Here is a 17,677-nt window from a genome sequence, read left to right as displayed (position 1 = left end):
AACTGAATTTCCCCTCGGGGATTAATAAAGGTTCATCTTATCTTATCTTATCTTACATCCTTGCAGATTGTCCTGAAGCTCAGTATCCAAAACCTCTTCCTGTGGTGAGTAAGGCAGCGCCTGAATTGTTTGTCTGCCACATGGTGAGCTATTTTTAGGGTTGGAAGGGCCTAGTCACCCTCACTGTTTGGAGTGAAGAGCACCGGGGGGCACGCGTGAGGAGCCCGTTGGCTGTGACTACACCTGGTGAGTATTTGGATGCACCCTAGCGTCACGTGAAGTAGCCTGCCACCCCATTGACTGGCCTCAGCCCACCCTAGTTTTGATTTGTTGTTCTTATACAGAGTTTTAGTGTTGCATTTTAGGTACAAAAGGTAGGTTTATCTAAAGATTGGGTATATCTTAGGCTGCACTGTAACCTTTATCCATGTATTCTTTCTTTTAATGTTTCTTTTATTAGCTTTTCTTTTTAATGACTGATTTTAAATGCCATTTTCTTAATGTCTTTCATTTTTTTTAAAGCACTTTGAATTGCCTTGTGTTGAAAAGTGCTATATAAATAAACTTGCCTTGCCTTACATATTTGTTAAGATCATTTTAAACTGAATAGTTCTTTTTTATAACCCACGATTTTATCTTACAGCAAGTTTCCTTTTTCTTTTGATTACCGAACCTGTGTCCTGAATGTGAACACACGAATAGACTCATTCAAAACCACAATGGTCAAGTTTAGATTATTGTAATGATTGGCACACAGAAGTTCACCATTGATCATCTTTATTGATAGTACTCTCCTCCTTTAATGACACGCTGTATTCTATTTAAAGGATGAAGTTCAGGAAGATGTCGTCATCCGAGCCTCCTCCCCCTCATGTCTGAAAAAACACAAGCAAGACTCAGTGAAATAAATCTGCCACTTTGTTTGATTAGATAAAAATATATTTTACTCACAAGTTCTCCTGAATCTCCACACTCAGCTTCTCCCGTAGAAGCGAGATTTGGGGGCAGTGAGCTGCTTCAGCAGGCGCAGCTCGTCGTCCTGATTCTCAATGATCTTATTCAGCTTTTGGACTAACTCCAAGTTACCTGAGAGAAGGCGAAGAAAGGTGTCACTGATTTGGTCATAAGTGAAGAAATAACATAGAAGCCTATGAATAAAAGACGGGTAGTATCCAGTGCATGTAAATCCCTGTGGTCCCTACACAACTCTCCTACCTCTAGTATCATATCAGAGTAAAAGCAGACTCACATCCAGCACTGGGTGCAACAGCTGTTGGAACAAGAGCATTGATACAACATTAGTTATCAATAACAACCATAGGGAGGTTATGTCGGAGGTGCTTATCTCCAACATCCTTCCAAGTATGTTAACAAATCAGATAAATGTGTAACGTAAAATAGCAGCATTAAAGTGTATAATGTACAATTACTCTGTAGCAGGGGAGAGGTCTGTATTCAACAAATGAGTTTACCTGGACGGAGAGCGTAATCAATACGGAATCTAGAGTCGGCGTCTGAAATGACAAAATAAATGTTTGTTGTAAATAATTCGATACCTAAAGAGACATGAAAAAATAAAGAGTTTTACCTACAATGCTGTCTTTGTAGAATGATTTTTTTACCCCACATTAATATCCTTTTGTATGTCAATAATTTATTAAATAAGAAAGGGAGGATTTACTCACTTCCTCCAGCAATCTTGGTAGGTTTGGGATCTGAGGAGCACAAACGTATAATAGATAATGGCACAGTATATATTTCAAAAAAGGTTTTTAAACAGTGCTGTGTGTTTGGGTGGTTCTGCTGCCCTCTTGTGGACAATACATGAAGTACTGCCACCAACTGAATAAAGTCCATTTACACAAAGCTTAGTCGTAGTTTATATCAGAAATAATTACCTGGACCGAGAGCATCAGCCAGATCGAACCCTGAAAAAATAAAGATTGAATAACCAGCGTAATGAGGTGGGAATATGTTAAGTGTGAGTGAAGAGTTCTCACCAGTGGGTTTAGTAGGTTCCGGTTTGGCTTGTCCCGAGGAGGATCCTGGAAAGTACAGACATTTTTATTCTTCCCTCCACACATGTCACATGAGCAGTGAGAGCATCAAACTGCTGATTCATGCTAACAATGGCAAACCTTTACCGTCTTTAGTCGGGAAACAACCATTCATTTATAAATTAGAGATTGGGGGATTGCTACAGATTAGAAAAACAACATCAAGTCATTCTATTAACTAGACCTACAGTAGTGATGAGGAGAATTCAACTTGATTGAATCTCAAATTCAAACCCACCCAAAGTGTTTATCAATATTTTTGCATTTACTGAAGCAACTCACCTCTGCCGAAAAAGCCATCAAATAGGGACCCTGATTGAGAAAGACAGAAGAAGTCATTACAACACAAGATGTAAGGTCCACTCCCTGCTTTAGGTTGTTGTGAAACGAGTGGGAGAGGGGATTTGTGGTTGTTATTTGAAATAAGGGTGTGTATGTGTAATCTCTCCCCTCATGATAAAAAGCTTTTATATGTATAACAGACTTACAGATAAAGGATGAATGGATGGAAAAACTAGAACTGTCAACCATAAGTTATAACCATAACATCTGGAGAAAATAAGCTTTCATATTGGTGACCTTTATTAACAAACTTCACCCCATCTGAAACCCTTTGAATAAGCGGTGTGTGGCTGAGTGTTACCTATGCTTGGATTTATCATTCTGTTATAATAACTAATATAACAGCAGAGATTTAGCATTTAACTATACTTAGTTTATTAAATATTCCCTAGGCTGATATGAATGCATGTTAGTTATGCTCCAGCACTTTGTGGGTGGTACATGGAACATAGAAAGAAAGCATTCATAGTGGAAACAAATGAAAAAAATGTATCTAAAGAGGAAAGTAATGCCTTTTAATGACATTTAAAATACAAAAACGACATTTATGGAGAAGAGAGACCTTACCTCTGGCTGAGACGGTCCCAGAGACCAGCAGCAGGAAAGCGACGCTCAGACTGAACTTCATGGTGACGGTGTTTCCTCGAAGAGATCCAGAGGTGCAGCTGACCTCCACCTTTTAAAGAACACGCCGGGTGGGGCAGGCTGTTACAACAGGGGTATTGCGAAAAAAATTACTTGACGAAAAAAGATTATTTCAAAACGAACAGAACAATTAGTGGTGAGCTTGTCTTGTTTTGTAGTATCAACATTACAAGGAGCCTCCCTGTTGGTGTTTTACATCATTTGTTATGGACCATTAGTAACAATTGTGAAATTACCTTTTTCATAATTGTATTCAGGAATGTACATATCATAACAGGCAACTGATTAGAATCCACAGCCTACCATTAAAGTGTTTATTTACCCAGAAACCATTGCATGAACTATATGTGGGTCCCAGCCAATGAAAATGCTCCGTGTTGGATCGACTGTTGCTTGGTAGCTGATCTACAAAAACAAAAAAAAGACTTTTAAAATAAAAAGTAAAAAGTAATTGTTCATATTCAACATGTGATTTATAAAAAAATTGTCTGTGGGGAACTCTGGATTCATTATTAAAATAAACAAAATAATACACAAATTAAGTTAAGTATGGGTCATAGCCATAGACTGTATATAAATGGTCATAGCCAGCGTTTTGGATATTTTAATGACTTCCGTTTAGTTATTTGATCAAAACCAACATTTATGTTTGAAAACTGATGGTTTTCATCTTAATGGAGCAATTCATTTGGAAACATACTAAAGAGTTTCTTGTGTCGATTGAGTACAGTTACAGCCCCCCCATTCAGCTGCACGTCTGTCCATACTGTATTACCTTGGTTGGTTATTGGCTAATGGTAACACAAGCCAACAAATCGTTATGACATCATAAAGTGTCCTGATCAGCTCATTTTCAGACAGGTTTTTATATAAATGGATCAGGACAAAAAGAGAGAGAATCTTTTTTCCTGAAACTTTCAGAATCTCTTTCCACAGAGGGGACACATGTTTATGTATAAAAGACATGAACAAGTGGATTTTGCATAATAGGTCCCCTTTACGTATGTGTGGGGGAAAACATTTCATAGCACCAGCTTGTCAAATATAAAGATTTGCTGCTTTACATTTATATATTTTCTGCAATGTGTATTTTTTTATCCTAATACTTTCAGCACCATATTAAATGCAGTACTGTTACTTTTACAGTGTATTATTATTATCTTCTGCTCACCAGTTAATCTGCAGCTTTGTGGCTTCTTGTGCATGGTCTTGTGACGCAGTTTATCTGAGGCGGAACCATGGGGCAGATAAATCCCGTGCAGGCGCCGAACCGGACTCATTACCGAGGAGCACCGCTTCCGGATCAGGCGGAGGAATGTGGCTGCTGTCAGTGCTGCTGCCTCTGCTGCGGCTCTATCTTTGCGGAGTTAAAGTCCTCATCTATCAGATGTTCAACAAGTCTTTTACACTACCAGGTCAGCTCAAATGATATCTTAAAAATGTCTGCTTCCTGCAAATCTAACGTTATATATTTGTGTTGTATATTTCAGCTAGTTATAGTACGTTTGGTTTCTATTCCGGACTCCGTTAGAAATGCGACAATTTACAAATAGATTATCTAATTTAATCTACAAAAAAACATAGTTGATGGATCCTGAGTTATTAAAATGTAATAATGGTGTCTTCTAATGATTTCGGCATCCATCTGAATAAATGACGAGGTGTCGTTCACTTGTTATAACGTTAGTTTATTATAATGTTCTATGAAAACAATAACAGAAACCATGTGGACCAAATCTGTAAAACGCCACTGCAGAAGGATCATGTATGTGTAATCTCTAACTATTACAAATTATAAAACCAGATCTCCATAATGTTTATTTTTTTACTTTCAAAAGGCACAACAAGCTAATACTAAATAGTTGCTTTTCTTAAAAGAGTTTGGTGAAACTCTATAAATGCATGTCACTGCCATACTGTCTAATACAAGCGCTCTAGTCTAGAATAGATAACATGCTTCCATTCATAATTATGAATCATATGTAACCCAAAACAGGTTTGTCCACAGTGTATGTGTATAAAAAAAGTAAGTCTTAAAAATACTTTAACCATATGGATAAGGATATTTTCTGATATTGATATAGTGCGTGTACATGCAAACACTTGAAACACTTCTAAAACTAATGTTTTTACCCGTAACATATACTGTATATATCACTATAAAACAAACAACTGACTTTTAACTTAAGTTTATTTCCTAGTAGGGATGTCCCGATCTCATTTTTTAGCTTCCGATCCCGATATTTTCATATAGGTTCCATTCCCCGATACCGGTTTTCCGATACCGATATCACTTTTTGTGTTGGCAAACAGCATTTCATTTAGAATACATTAAGAAATAGACAGGCACCCAAGCTGTGCTCAATAGCTTTTATTCTCTCACTATCACAAATAAGAGCATTTTTTTTTGCAATAATAATAAACAAAATCTGATCTTTCAGTTCCCTTTATTCTGTTAAATAGGACTTTGGTTGTTTTGGTTCACTCACTAGGAAATTCCTAGTGAGTGGACCAAAACACGGAAAACAACGAACACTTTGTTAGCTGCTATCTTGTAGTATTAGACACTCAGTGTGATGTTGTTTTGAGTTCAGAATATTTTGCGTAAGAGCATGTGATGGTAGAAAGGGATCAATACACAGAAAAAGGACCATTGTGTCCCCAGACTGTGAAATGGATTGAGAGGAGCTTTATATGCTCGTAATCTTACAAAGAATGCCGGCTATTTAAAAGTTATAAGGGGATTTCCTGCATTCTTGGTGTTTTTATGGAATATCCAGCATCATGACTGCTAGATCGTAAGTGAATAAATGAAGCAAACATTCCAGTTGTTCTGCCTGGCTCTTCAGGTGCACCCAAAAGATGGTCATCTTAGCCCAGAAACTGCAGAATGAAATGAATGTCTCATTCAACTTTTGTTAAGCACATTTGCATATTTATCCAAATGTTGAACTACCCTCTTAAACTGTTTCTGCATGCACTTAATCAAATCCAATTCAATGTCTCATAACTGACTTTCCATAAAGTTATTAAACCTGCTTAAATAAACTCAGTTGCCAGTTTATTATGTACACCGAGCTACGGTCCTGTAATGAATCCTGATGTCTCATGTGAAGTTTTGAACAATTCCCCAAGTTCTCTGATATTCTGGCTTAAATCTGATCGATCACTGTAATCAAGTTTCTTGTGTGCATGTTAACATTTATGATGGATTACAAAATCCCATTTCAGTCAGCATAGCTTCACAAATAGCTAGAATGTCTAATCAACATCCTCAAATGTCTATTTCACTATTCTTGTTAGGTGCTCAGTAAGTGAAGGCATCCAAGTGGATTGCTAACCAAAGGAACCCATGGAGGGTAAAAGTTCAGGACCTTCATGCTCTGGCCTCAATCTGGTAGCTCACCCACGGGCAAAAAGCAAAGTCTGGAAATACTTTGGCTTCGACACAGATGCAGATGGCTGCATTCTGCACTGGAAACGAATATACTGTCGAGTATGTATGAGTCAAATAGCTTACTCTGGAAACACGTCCAATCTTTCGTACCACCTGGAGAAGAACCACCCTGTGGAGTTCAGTGAGTTTGTGAAGAGCAACACGGATCAGATGCGCGAGGCGTTTGCCACAGCATTCTCCAGGATAAAGACCGAGCCTACAGGAACACACGTTCAGCAACCATCCCAGGACACCAACCTAAGGCAGAACCTAAACTATGAAAACAGACGACATAATGATCTGACAATAGCCGTCATCAACTTCATCTGCGAGGGGTTGTACCCTGTATCTGTAGTGGAAGAGCCTACTTTCAAGACCTTGATGAGCACCGTCGATCCTGGATACTCCCCACCGAGCAAGAGCGACCTGGCACTGAAGATGCTTCCTCAGATGTACTGCCGAACCCGGGACATGGTGTTTAATGAGCTTGCTGGGGTTCTGAATTGTGGGGTCACTACAGACCTCTGGCAAAGCCAAACCCAGAACAGGACATACATCTCCCTCTCAATGCATTCAGTTAATCACAACAGTGCAACTGGTTTCTCCATGACCAACAAGTGCCTTAAAACGTTTGAAGTGCGGGACGACAACACAGCTGAGAACATCACCAGAGCGATGTATGAAACCTTTGTGGAATGGGGGATAACTCATAAAGTCATCGGGGCCACCACAAATGGTTCTGTGGACATAGTGAAAGCATGCTCTCTCCTGGAGCTGTCAGTAGAAATGCCGTGCCTTGGACACACCGTCAATCGCGCCATGGATGAAGCGCTCCAGCTGCCGCGAGTCGACAGCTTTTTGGGAAGTTGCAGGAAACTTGTTGATCACTTTAGAGGACCGACAATCTACCTGCTGAGGGAGAGACAGAAGCAGCATGGCCTCGCTCAGTGCCCACTCATCACAGACAGGGGCAGGTCTTGGTTGGCCACGTTGGCGATGCTACAAAGACTGAAGGAGCAACAGGTGGCTGTAACGGCAACACTGATCGAGGGCTCCAGCAGCCATCATTTCAGCTTCGATGGCCCTGACTGGACCTTTTTAGCGGGCTTGATTGAAGTGCTCCAGCCTTTTAAAGTAGTGGCAAATATGTTCACTTCCTGCAGGTACCCAACCATTAGCATGGTCAGGCCAGTGCTTCATATGTTGTTGAACACCACCCTTAAGGTCAATGAAGGGGACCTCAAAGAGATCGGCATGGCCAAAGAAGTCATAGCAAAGGTCCTATCAAGCACTTATTCACAAAACACACAGCTGTCACAAGAAATCTCAACGTTCCTGAACATCGCTACGTTCCTGGATCCCCGGTACAAAAAGCTTCCTTTCCTGTCCACACAGGAGCGCTCCAAGGTGGAGAGTAACATCATAGAGGAGGCGAAAGCAATCCTCGAGAAGCAGATTGGAGAGCGGCCATGCGTTGAAGATTTCTCCGTGGTGTCTGACGAGCCACCGAGCAAAAGGCCTCACAGAGAGTCCGCCGGCAGCGCAACCCAAGAGAACCCTTTGGCCGCCATATTCTGTCAGTCCGATGCAGACCAGAGCCAGGAGGAGCTGCACGCACAGGTGGTGGAGGAGCTGAGCAACTACAAATCACAGAGAGTCCTGGGTCTGAATGAAGACCCTCTGCTGTGGTGGTCCAGCCATGCTCTCTTGTTCCCCACCCTCCCCAAGGTGCTCCAGAAGTACTGGTGTGTTCCCGCCACCAGTGTGCCATGCCACCGGCTGCTGAGCTCCTCTGGGACGGTTCTGTGTGGGAAGAGGAACCGCATAGCTCCAGCTTTAGTGGATCACCAGGTCTTCCTGTACGAGAACTCGCGGAGCTACTATGAGCCTGAGCCCTGTGAGGATGACTTGGACAATGTTTGGGAAGGAAACTGTAGTCTCGGTCCGCCGGTGGAATGACTGTTTGCCAGAGAGTGCTGGTGACTCCCTGCACACTATACACTGTGGGGAAATGCCTTGTTGCATATCTTTAAAACGTTTCAGATAAGAAGATTGTTATCACTTCAATGTCTGTGGATGAATCCTAATGGTTTAAGTAATCTGCTTTTCATCTCGTGCTATCACCAGTGTTGTGCTAGTTACTGAAAACCAGTAACTAGTTACTAGTTACTTCATTTCAAAAGTAACTCAGTTACTTTACTGATTACTTACACCAAAAAGTAATGCGTTACTTTAAAAAGTTACTTTTTAGTTACTTAAAAAAAGGGCTCCCATTATATTAATGCCCTTATAGCCTTCATTTCAGTACTGTTATTGCATTGGAGAATAATACAATCTGTTGATCAACTTGACATGCATTATATGCAATCTGGATAGCATCGATATTAGCTGGCTTTACATTTTTGTATATTCTTTCTCCAGGTAGTTGGAAAAAGTTTTCCGTCCCATATGCCGTGTGCCGCCCGGACATGCTATCATGCTAACTAGCTCCCTGAAAGCGGGTGACTCCACTGTAGCAATAGCCTGCATGTGTTCTACAACATACAGTGCAATGGCTTCATCGACTTTTCCCTGGCTAGCAGTCCCTTGGTTAAAATCCAGCCGCTGTTGCTCAGGTGGAGGTGGAGTGGCGTCGGCTGAGTCTGGGTCTGTGCCGGTCTTAGCTACTAGCTTCGTCCCAGCATGTTGTTTTTGCAGATGTTTTAAGAGATTTGAATGACTGGTTTGAGCAGTAGATAGGCTCTTTGACCCGCCAGGACACATCAGATCAAAGTTCTCATTTCCCACATTATTTTTGGTATATTACCAAATACCTAAAATATCTATTAAAATAACTTATTTTGGATTTTACTAAGTCTGTACAGAAAATGTAGTTAACGGAAATAAACAGCAGAAGCAGCTGGGAGATCTTTATTATTATGTAATCAATTAGGAATATTAAAAAAAGAATTAGGCTCTTTGACTGAACTTTGTATCATGTGGGGCTGGATTTTGTACTGTATTGCAAACCCTATCAATGGCAGAGTTTGACAAATGACTTGCTTTGCAGAACACTGGCACTTTTATGATGTGAAGGAAATGTTAAAAAAAGTAAAGATTTTATTTTCAAAATGTGCCTGACTGGTTGATGTCCATATGTTCCTTTATTGTTGCTTCTCTTTGAATACATTGTGATTGTAGAACATATTGTTCGACTCCAGGAAAGCAGGTGAATGCAGGCTTCATAATGCTGTGGTGCTCTCTCCTCCTACAGTCTTACCCAGGCAGGATGGAAGGGTGGCCGTTGTGACGGGGGGGACCAGAGGGATGGGTTATGAGACAGCGAGACACCTGGCCAGCCTTGGCATGCATGTTATCATAGGTATGCTACTGTCCATTCACATGCCTCGAGCCTCATTACATCGACCTGCTACCCCTTAATACATGTTAACTACATCTCTTCAGCGCAGCTTCTATTTCTACATTTACAATGTTTCAAAGAGTTTGGCCGCAGCCTACCTTGTGTAGTGAACATCTTTAATAGCTAGGACTGTAAACAGATGAGCGTTAGTCATTGTGCGTGAGTCCATTTGTGCTGGACACCCACCCTCTGTGATCTCCATCACCTCCAGCTGGGAACGAGAAGGAGGAGGGGGCCGCCGCCGTCAGGAGGATCAAGGAGGAAGGATGCGAGGGGAAAGGTAACGTCTCTGTCCAACACATCAATGCAGATTACAAAGGTTTAAATAACTGCAGTCTGGATAGTTTCAGTTATGAAAACAGCCATCAAATCCTTACTAATAATATAAAACATTAGCCCCCGTTTGAATATTAATAATGAATATCAGAATACCTGTATTAGTCCCACTGAGGGGAAATGTACATTGTATAAGCTTTTATAACCACGAGTAAAGCTTTATATGAGAGAAATATGTTTGTGTTATAGCCAGTATCTAAATAAAGATGTACAGAGGACATGAGCCCAGGGCAACAGGAGACATGATATCTCGCGTCCTCTTCTTCTTATCCACATGGAGAGATCACTTACCCAGAGAGCAATCCTGAACATAGCTGGAGACACCTTTGTTACTTTAACGTTAGCTTTTCGCACCCTTCATCAATCCTGTGTTGTGTGGCTTTGTGTTCACAGCTGAGTTTGTCTACATAGACCTCACCTCGCTGAAGTCGGTGCGGAACTTTGCCCAGGCGTTCAAACAGCGCCGCCTCCCGCTCCACGTGCTGGTGAACAATGGTAGGGTGCACTGCAGGGGTTGGGTTGGGGGGGGGGGGGTCACAGTATCCATTATAACAAAGTGGCACTAACCTGTCCTCTGTGTGCTGCAGCGGGGACCATGTTGGTGCCTGAGAGGAACACGGAGGACGGCTTTGAGTTCCACTTTGGGCTCAACTACCTGGGCCACTTCCTGCTGACCAACCTGCTGCTGGACACCCTGAAGAGGTCGGGGCGGGGGGGCTGCTGCTCCAGGATCATCAACATGTCCTCCGCTACTCACTACGCAGGGGTGGTGCAACTGGACGACCTAAACAGGAGGTAAGACATCAGACTTTTTAAACTCACACCCCAAGCTTTATCTGTTTTTCTCTATCTTAAAAAAACAAATATGTCAGAATGATAATTAGTATTGCCCCCCCCCCCCAGGATCTGCTACAGCTCCCATGGGGCCTACTCGCAGAGCAAACTGGCCCTGGTCCTCTTCACCTACTACCTGCAGGAGCAGATGATGGCGGGGGGGCTCCCGGTGATCGCCAACGCCGTGGACCCTGGCATGGTGGACACGGCGCTGTACGACAACCTGTGGAGCCTCGCTCAGGCCATGAAGAAACCTGTGGCCAAGATCCTGTTCAGGGTACTGCGAGGAAAACAACGCATGATGTTAAGTTTTCAATATTACCAGTGTCTAATTGTTCTGATCACGGTTTCCTACCTCAGACTCCGGCAGAGGGAGCGTCCATCGCCGTCTACGCTGCGGCCGCCTCTGAGATGGAGGGGGTGGGGGGGTGTTACCTGTACAACGGGGAGAAGAGGCAGTCCTCCCCCCTGTCCTACGACTCTGAGCTGCAGGCCGAGCTGTGGAAGAAGAGCTGCGAGCTGGTGGGCCTTTAGGAGGTCTAACCCCCCCCCACACACACACACGTGCCTTTGAAGCTTTCACGGCAGCCAAACTTGAAAAGCACTTTTGTCCCATCATGTAGGACACAGATGCTAATGCTAACTGTAGCGCACACTATCTATGTTGTGTAAGTGCTGATGCTCTGGTAAAAATGTTTAGAAATCAAACTGAAATAACTTGAAGATTCACCATTACTTTAATGACCTTAAAAATGATCAACTGTTATGTAAATGCAGATAATAATAATAAGAGGAAGGATATTGAATGATTGTATTATTATGGTTTATACTGTGGTACGGTTCAATGCTTGAGATGCCAAATGACTAACATTCGACTGTGCATCACCTTCGGAATGTATTTTAATCAAATGCCTAATTTATTGATTATAATGGTTTACAATGATCACTGTGATATATGCCTTTTTCCACTGGGTTGTATTGTACATATTATACCAATAGATTGTCCAATGTATTACCTTGTTAATAAACATAGAGCCTTGAAGAGTCCCAGAAATCTGAAGTTATTTAAATGTGTTATCTATAAACTATGTTATCCTCTAATTTATTTTTGCAGGTTTGATGTTTCGATGTGCCTCTTTTAAAATGCTGCTTTAGACCTAATGTTGTGGCTATTTCTTATGGTTTAACAATCTATCTGAAATGAGTAATACCAAACCTATCCAGCTAGATTTTAGGTTATAGATATATTTGTTAGTTTTGACTAAGCAGTCACTTAGCAGTCAAGTTGGCCTGCTTGTGGAATACCAGCAAAGAGGATTTGGTGCAGAGACTAACCCTGAGAGCAGACAGAAACATGATGACAGGGAAACCTTTGTGAGCTAAGAGTCGACGCAGGCTTCTCTCTCTCTCTCTAGAAACATCTACGAGGAACTGCTCTGCCTCTGGCTGCCTCTGCCAAGAACTTCACTCCAATTATTGCACATTTCCACGACCCCCCCCCCCCGAGAGAAAACATGCCTACATCATTCCTCACAGTCCTGCTCAGATTTCCCTTAAAACAAACGTGGAGTTTTTGGGATTTGAGTGCCCTGTGCAGTTTAGGACACAACGAAAAGCCTTCATTCAACACAAACGGGCACTAAGTGCAGCAGCAGAGATTAGAGGACTCCTCCACTGCACTGCCATCTAGTGGCTGAACTGAAAACGGTTTGTTTACCGTTAACATTACATGACATTGTATTTAGCTGACGCTTTTATCCAAACTCACATTCTGGATTTATTTAACAGTGTTATGACAATATTGATCTAACTAAATGTTCTCCAAGTAAACTGTTTCTGCAGCTTTCAAATAAGTTAATTATAAAGCTAGTAAGTGAAGATTTTAGGTGACATCCATATGTTTACATTTGCAACCAAAAAATAATTAAATCAGACAGTCTTTTATAGATTTGCACTGATGTACAGTATTATTTATTAAATCAGCGTAAAACATCATTACAATTACCCCTATTGTACCAGTACAAGTAGTTTTGTAATTTAAAAGTAAAACTTTTGTAACAGATCACAATGTGCAAATTAAATCTATTAGCCGTTTGTATACAAATGTGCAAAGCTGGAATACAAAAAGATTAAAGATGCCATTTTGATTTAAAAAAAAATAAGATATAGTACCGAGATGAATGACGACAACAAATAATGTGAGGTTAACTGTAGACACACACTGGATTTGTTCATGGATAACTTAATAACAATGAGACAGTGAGCAGCGGCGTACTGTCAATATTTTACACTTTAAATACACACAACAAATATTCCTGGAGGGTTTAAGTCCACTAACAGACCAAATACTGAATATATAGTTATAGCCAGATTTAGCGATCCTTGTGGTGTTACAGGAAGCAACATTAATAGCAGTTTAAGTGTACAGTTCATTATTTTATCCTTATTTAAAAGGATGTAACATCCCTCCAACACGTTCAAACGCTCGCTGTAAACACTGAACAGGTTGAGGTTTTAACGTGTGGTCACACAGGCAAAGGAGTGGCTAACATAACAATACACTCTTTAGCTTAAGCACTGACACATGTAGAAAGCTCCCATCCTCACACACCATCACTGGTAGAGATATGTGTCCGATGACTCCTATGTTGACAACCTGATGCTGCCGTGCAAGCTGCTTTGATCCAGTCTGGATCTATAAACCACCTCATGCTGTACACGTGTTAAACAACTTGTACCATACCGTACATTCCCGCTCAGCAAAGCATTTGTAAACGCCAGTGCTGTGGAGGATTATTCCACAGATGGCTTTAGTACTTCCAGCAGAGGACTGGAACTTTTTTTTAACCCTCAAATTGGAGACTAAATGTTGAGAGAGGATATTAACACGACTTTGCCCACAGAGCTGAGGCTGTAAACGTCATGTTGGTCCAAATAGTTACAGGCATGCTTTAGAATCATCCTCAGCACAGATTACAGTATGTTAAGCCAATGGCCTCTGTAATGATGACGCACACATATTCCTGCAGACAACAGACTGAAGGTCAGGAGGCTCTCGTGTCAGCGGGCCTGCAGGCACACACCATGCACTCTTCAGCATCTGTTATCAGCCTTCACTGATTAACACTATGAGCATTTACAGTACGGTGCATCGATACAGGCTGCAGGGACTGACAGGAGTGAGTTCTGAGTGCACTGTTGCTGCAAAGAGTATTTCCATCATATTAAGGGGGAAAGGTACTTCACATCCTATTGATGCAAACTGATCATTTATTAGCCTAGTTTTTGATTTTTAAGTATTTTGCATCAAAATGATTGCATTGTGAGAGTAAATACATATGCATGTATGTAATTATGAGCTTTGCCCTGCACCCCAGCTCAAAACGTATAGTCTGTTCTGTCTGTTACTGTAAACCACTGTCGTCACTGTGTGCGTTACCTGCCGCCCCCCTGTGCCCCCCCCTGGTCTCAGCCAAAGAAACTTGTCTTGGGTCTGGACCTAAAGGACCTTCTCCCAGAGTCCTCCATCTCCTCGGGGTCGTGGAACGTCGTGCTGTGGACGATCTGCGATGCTCTGTTGCGCAGCTTCTGCAGCCTGGGCTTCATCCTGCTGAGGGAAGACTTCCTGCGGACCACCTTCTGCCTGGGTCGACCCTCTCCATCCACACAGTCATCGTCGTGGGGGGTGAGCAGTTTGAGGGGCTTGGACTGGAGAACCTTGGAGAACCTCCAGCGGCCTCCATCTCTATTCTCTGCGTTCGTCGACTCAGAATGCTCGTACGCTCCTATGATGTCCCGTATGTCCAGGCTCACGTTGTCAGTGAGGTACTGGCAGGCCTTCTTCCCGCTGTAGTCCCTGATCTCCACGTCTGCACTGTAGGCCCCCACCAGCAGCTTCACCACCTCCATGTGGTTGTGCATGGCAGCGATGTGCAGCGGTGTGTAGCCTGTGTTGGAGCGAATATCAACACTGATGGGAACATGGTGCTGTTTGGCGAAGTTGATGATGAGCGCTATGAGCTCGGGCTTGTCTTGCTTGGCCGCCCAGTGCAGGCAGGTGAACCCGGAGACAAAGTCCTTCTTAAGGACCAGGCTGGGATCCGTGGAGAGGAGCTGGGACAAGCTGCCCCACTCCCCATCTGAAGAACACATCATCCACTCGTGCTCCAGCGGGTCAAGGGTCACTGACGTCCTGCTTTCGTCGTCCATGCCCGAGGAGGCCGAGTCCCCATCACTCCTGGAGGACAGGTAGACAGAGTTGCGTAACACCATGCTTACCTGGGGGGAGCAGCTCATCATCGCCTGGATGAAGTGTTCCCGGCTGCCTTCCCCTTCACTGCCAGACAAACTGTGTGTGTCTGACTGACCTTCATCCTCCTCCTCTTCATCAGACTGCTCCTGCAGGCCCTCCAGGGACAGAGTGTCTCTGAGAGGAGCGGTGTGTACAGGCCCAGGCAGGGTGAACACAGGCCCCTCTGCCGGGAGAGGCGATGCTTCAGTCACTGATATCTCAGGGACGTGAGGCGCATTTCTCTCCTGCTCCTTCCTGGACTTCTCTCTTTTGATGCTTCCTCTGTTACCCATCTCACCTGTACAAACAAACTCCCGACACTTGTTGTTGTTGTCGGCTGTTATGTCCGGGTGAATAGTTTCAGAGGGGAAAACATGCGGAACTCTAACCTGGCTGTCATTTCCGTAACCTGAGCCAGGTGTGTGCAGGGCTGAGTCCGCCGCGTCATCAGCACGAGCCTGCGTGCCGTGTGGTGCACCTGCGGTATAATAACGGTGAACTAGTTCCTCTGGATGTAACGTGTGCAGGCCTACCGTCACCGCCTCGTCCTCGGTAACACTCAGCTGCTCCTTCTCCGATCCGAGAAACTTCTTCTTCACGCAGACATATTTAACTCCACTCTCACTTTTCACAAAAGCAATCTTGTCAACGTTGTTTTTAAATGTCTGACGGGCAGCCGCTTTCTTCTCCGGCTGCTCCGGGAATACGGCTTTAAAATGCGCTATCAAATCGGCGTTTTTCACTTTGCTCCCGTTCTGCTTTAGAAAGTTCAGAATTGTCTCTTGAGTGCACTCGGAAGCCATTGTAAACTAACAAAAACACTTTCAATCACGCTAATAACAACATACTGTGATTGTGTCCCGCACCCGAATGTTCACCGAGTCAGACCGGGGCAGAACTGAATACAGTAGAACCGTTAATGACGACAGGTCATGCATATATAATGAGACAAGTAAGGTGGAGCTTTTCCCTGCGGTCTATTTCTACTGTTCTGGCGTTCTCCGCCTCCTAGCAACCGAGCAGGACTGTACCATTGGCTTTTAGGGAGAGGGGGGTTACTGACACCGTACCATTCATATGTAGTAGTTAAAACGTAATTCGTGTTGCGGTTGCGATACACTTCTAAATATATATTTGTGTTATTATGTAGCCTTTCAAAGTTTAATATGTTTGAAATGATATAACAGTAATACAACCTAACGTTATTTGTTTGGTCCCTTTTAAGTGGTTCTGTCGGATTTCCAGTTTTGCACTGAACCACTGTTTGTTCAAACCATGGTTCAAACCAGTCTATGGTTCAAACTTGATTGAAAGATCTGGTTATTGATGTTTTTTGAATGAGTAATGACTGTACTGTTTGTTATGGGAAAACAACGTGGTTGCTGCGTTGCACAACAGGACTGAACAAGTGATCCTGCTCCTGACTCAGCAAGATCATGTCAGAGCTTGTGAAGAATATTACACGTTGCGTAATCCTATGATTATGGGGCGAAAAAAGGCTGAATACATTCCAAGGTTTCCACCTCAAATCTGCCCCCCTTGGTTTTAGTCTGCACTCTGCATACCATCAATTGGTTCAAAAATGTTTTAAATACATGGACATTAAAGAAATAATGTAAAGTACAGCTGCTGGTGGCTTTAAAATAAGCAACTCCTATAGATAAAGATAATAGTATCTTTAAATAACTGAAAGGATAACAGTTAAAGCTCAGTGAACCAACACTTGACTGCCAAACACAAACAAATAGCAAAAATACATAGATTATATACAATTATTTTCTGGACATTGTGATTATGTTTAAGTTCAGCATAAAGATGAGCCTTATCTCAGATTCTGATCCAACAGATATAACACACAGAACTCAATTCTTGTAAGAAATCCTAATTAATCAGGATGAACACGTTCCAAGTGTGTGCAAGAATGTGCTGACGTGCCCAGACACCTTTGCTGCTGCAGAGTTCAACATTTAGTCTGAAAGAACTATAGTGGGCCGACAGCTCAGGGCAGGTACCTTGTTTTAGAATCACATGTGCACACCTCTTGACACAGCAATGCACACTGATGGGTCAGCTTGCTGTGGATCAATCACTTCTGATATTGTTGTACAGGGTGCATATTTTTACCTTAATTTCTAATGTTAATATAAATATATTTATGTATTAGTTCATTGCATAAGTACTTTAACTTCTTATGTTTATATAAATGCTTTTATTTGACAGTTATAGTACTTAAAAGTTGAAATATATTATTTAAACTTGTGTAAAAAATCAAAGAAATTGAGGGTAACCTGTCTTTTTTGCATTTATGTACGTAAAATCTACCATGTAATCAGCAA

General features: G+C 42.5%; 4 protein-coding genes across 10 annotated transcripts; 2 read left to right on the top strand and 2 right to left on the bottom strand.

The window, feature by feature from the left end:
- Positions 1-760: 760 nt before the first annotated feature.
- On the bottom strand, positions 761-4,340 carry LOC117458761 (uncharacterized). Of its 7 annotated transcripts, XM_034099420.1 has the most exons (11): positions 4,216-4,340; positions 3,367-3,449; positions 2,967-3,075; positions 2,340-2,369; positions 2,001-2,045; positions 1,899-1,928; positions 1,686-1,715; positions 1,473-1,514; positions 1,250-1,270; positions 952-1,086; positions 761-875 (listed from the first exon to the last, which is right to left on the bottom strand). In XM_034099420.1, the coding sequence occupies exons 1-10, from the start codon at positions 4,322-4,324 to the stop codon at positions 974-976; spliced, it is 612 nt and encodes a 203-aa protein (XP_033955311.1). In that variant the 5' UTR covers positions 4,325-4,340; the 3' UTR covers positions 761-875; positions 952-973. The 7 variants fall into 7 exon arrangements, with proteins under 7 accessions (XP_033955311.1, XP_033955319.1, XP_033955335.1 ...); XM_034099428.1 differs by lacking the exon at positions 1,899-1,928; XM_034099444.1 differs by lacking the exon at positions 3,367-3,449 and having other exon boundaries at positions 4,216-4,281.
- dhrsx (dehydrogenase/reductase (SDR family) X-linked) lies at positions 4,335-12,092 on the top strand. The gene is made up of 7 exons (XM_034099324.1): positions 4,335-4,459; positions 9,734-9,841; positions 10,092-10,160; positions 10,610-10,711; positions 10,804-11,011; positions 11,120-11,327; positions 11,411-12,092. Exons 1-7 carry the CDS (start codon positions 4,360-4,362, stop codon positions 11,582-11,584), a joined length of 969 nt encoding a protein of 322 aa, XP_033955215.1. The 5' UTR covers positions 4,335-4,359; the 3' UTR covers positions 11,585-12,092.
- Positions 4,370-9,595, top strand: LOC117458645 (E3 SUMO-protein ligase ZBED1-like). Its single transcript, XM_034099239.2, has 2 exons — positions 4,370-4,459; positions 6,348-9,595. The coding sequence occupies exon 2, from the start codon at positions 6,397-6,399 to the stop codon at positions 8,437-8,439; it is 2,043 nt and encodes a 680-aa protein (XP_033955130.1). The 5' UTR covers positions 4,370-4,459; positions 6,348-6,396; the 3' UTR covers positions 8,440-9,595.
- A 916-nt stretch (positions 12,093-13,008) lies between the features above and the next one.
- sowahcb (sosondowah ankyrin repeat domain family Cb) lies at positions 13,009-16,295 on the bottom strand. The gene has a single exon (XM_034099278.2). The coding sequence runs from the start codon at positions 16,142-16,144 to the stop codon at positions 14,519-14,521; it is 1,626 nt and encodes a 541-aa protein (XP_033955169.1). The 5' UTR covers positions 16,145-16,295; the 3' UTR covers positions 13,009-14,518.
- Between the last annotated feature and the right edge of the window lie 1,382 nt (positions 16,296-17,677).

Source organism: Pseudochaenichthys georgianus, chromosome 2 (genome assembly GCF_902827115.2).
Source record: "Pseudochaenichthys georgianus chromosome 2, fPseGeo1.2, whole genome shotgun sequence".
NCBI lineage: Eukaryota > Metazoa > Chordata > Actinopteri > Perciformes > Channichthyidae > Pseudochaenichthys > Pseudochaenichthys georgianus.
Note: the sequence above shows the minus strand (reverse complement) of the source record. Positions and strands in the feature narration are given on the sequence as shown.

What these genes read in the sequence shown, in the direction of transcription:
- LOC117458761 (XM_034099420.1), bottom strand. Translation starts at nt 4,324, where the DNA reads ATGAGTCCGGTTCGGCGCCTGCACGGGATTTATCTGCCCCATGGTTCC. An exon ending in GGCTGATGCTCTCGGTCCAG is followed by an intron (nt 1,716 to 1,898) that starts GTAATTATTTCT and finishes TGTGCTCCTCAG; the next exon opens with ATCCCAAACCTACCAAGATT. An exon ending in TGATTACGCTCTCCGTCCAG is followed by an intron (nt 1,271 to 1,472) that starts GTAAACTCATTT and finishes TTGTTCCAACAG; the next exon opens with CTGTTGCACCCAGTGCTGGA.
- dhrsx (XM_034099324.1), top strand. Translation starts at nt 4,360, where the DNA reads ATGTGGCTGCTGTCAGTGCTGCTGCCTCTGCTGCGGCTCTATCTTTGC. An exon ending in GGAAGGATGCGAGGGGAAAG is followed by an intron (nt 10,161 to 10,609) that starts GTAACGTCTCTG and finishes TTGTGTTCACAG; the next exon opens with CTGAGTTTGTCTACATAGAC. An exon ending in CTGGACGACCTAAACAGGAG is followed by an intron (nt 11,012 to 11,119) that starts GTAAGACATCAG and finishes CCCCCCCCCCAG; the next exon opens with GATCTGCTACAGCTCCCATG.
- LOC117458645 (XM_034099239.2), top strand. Translation starts at nt 6,397, where the DNA reads ATGGAGGGTAAAAGTTCAGGACCTTCATGCTCTGGCCTCAATCTGGTA.
- sowahcb (XM_034099278.2), bottom strand. Translation starts at nt 16,144, where the DNA reads ATGGCTTCCGAGTGCACTCAAGAGACAATTCTGAACTTTCTAAAGCAG.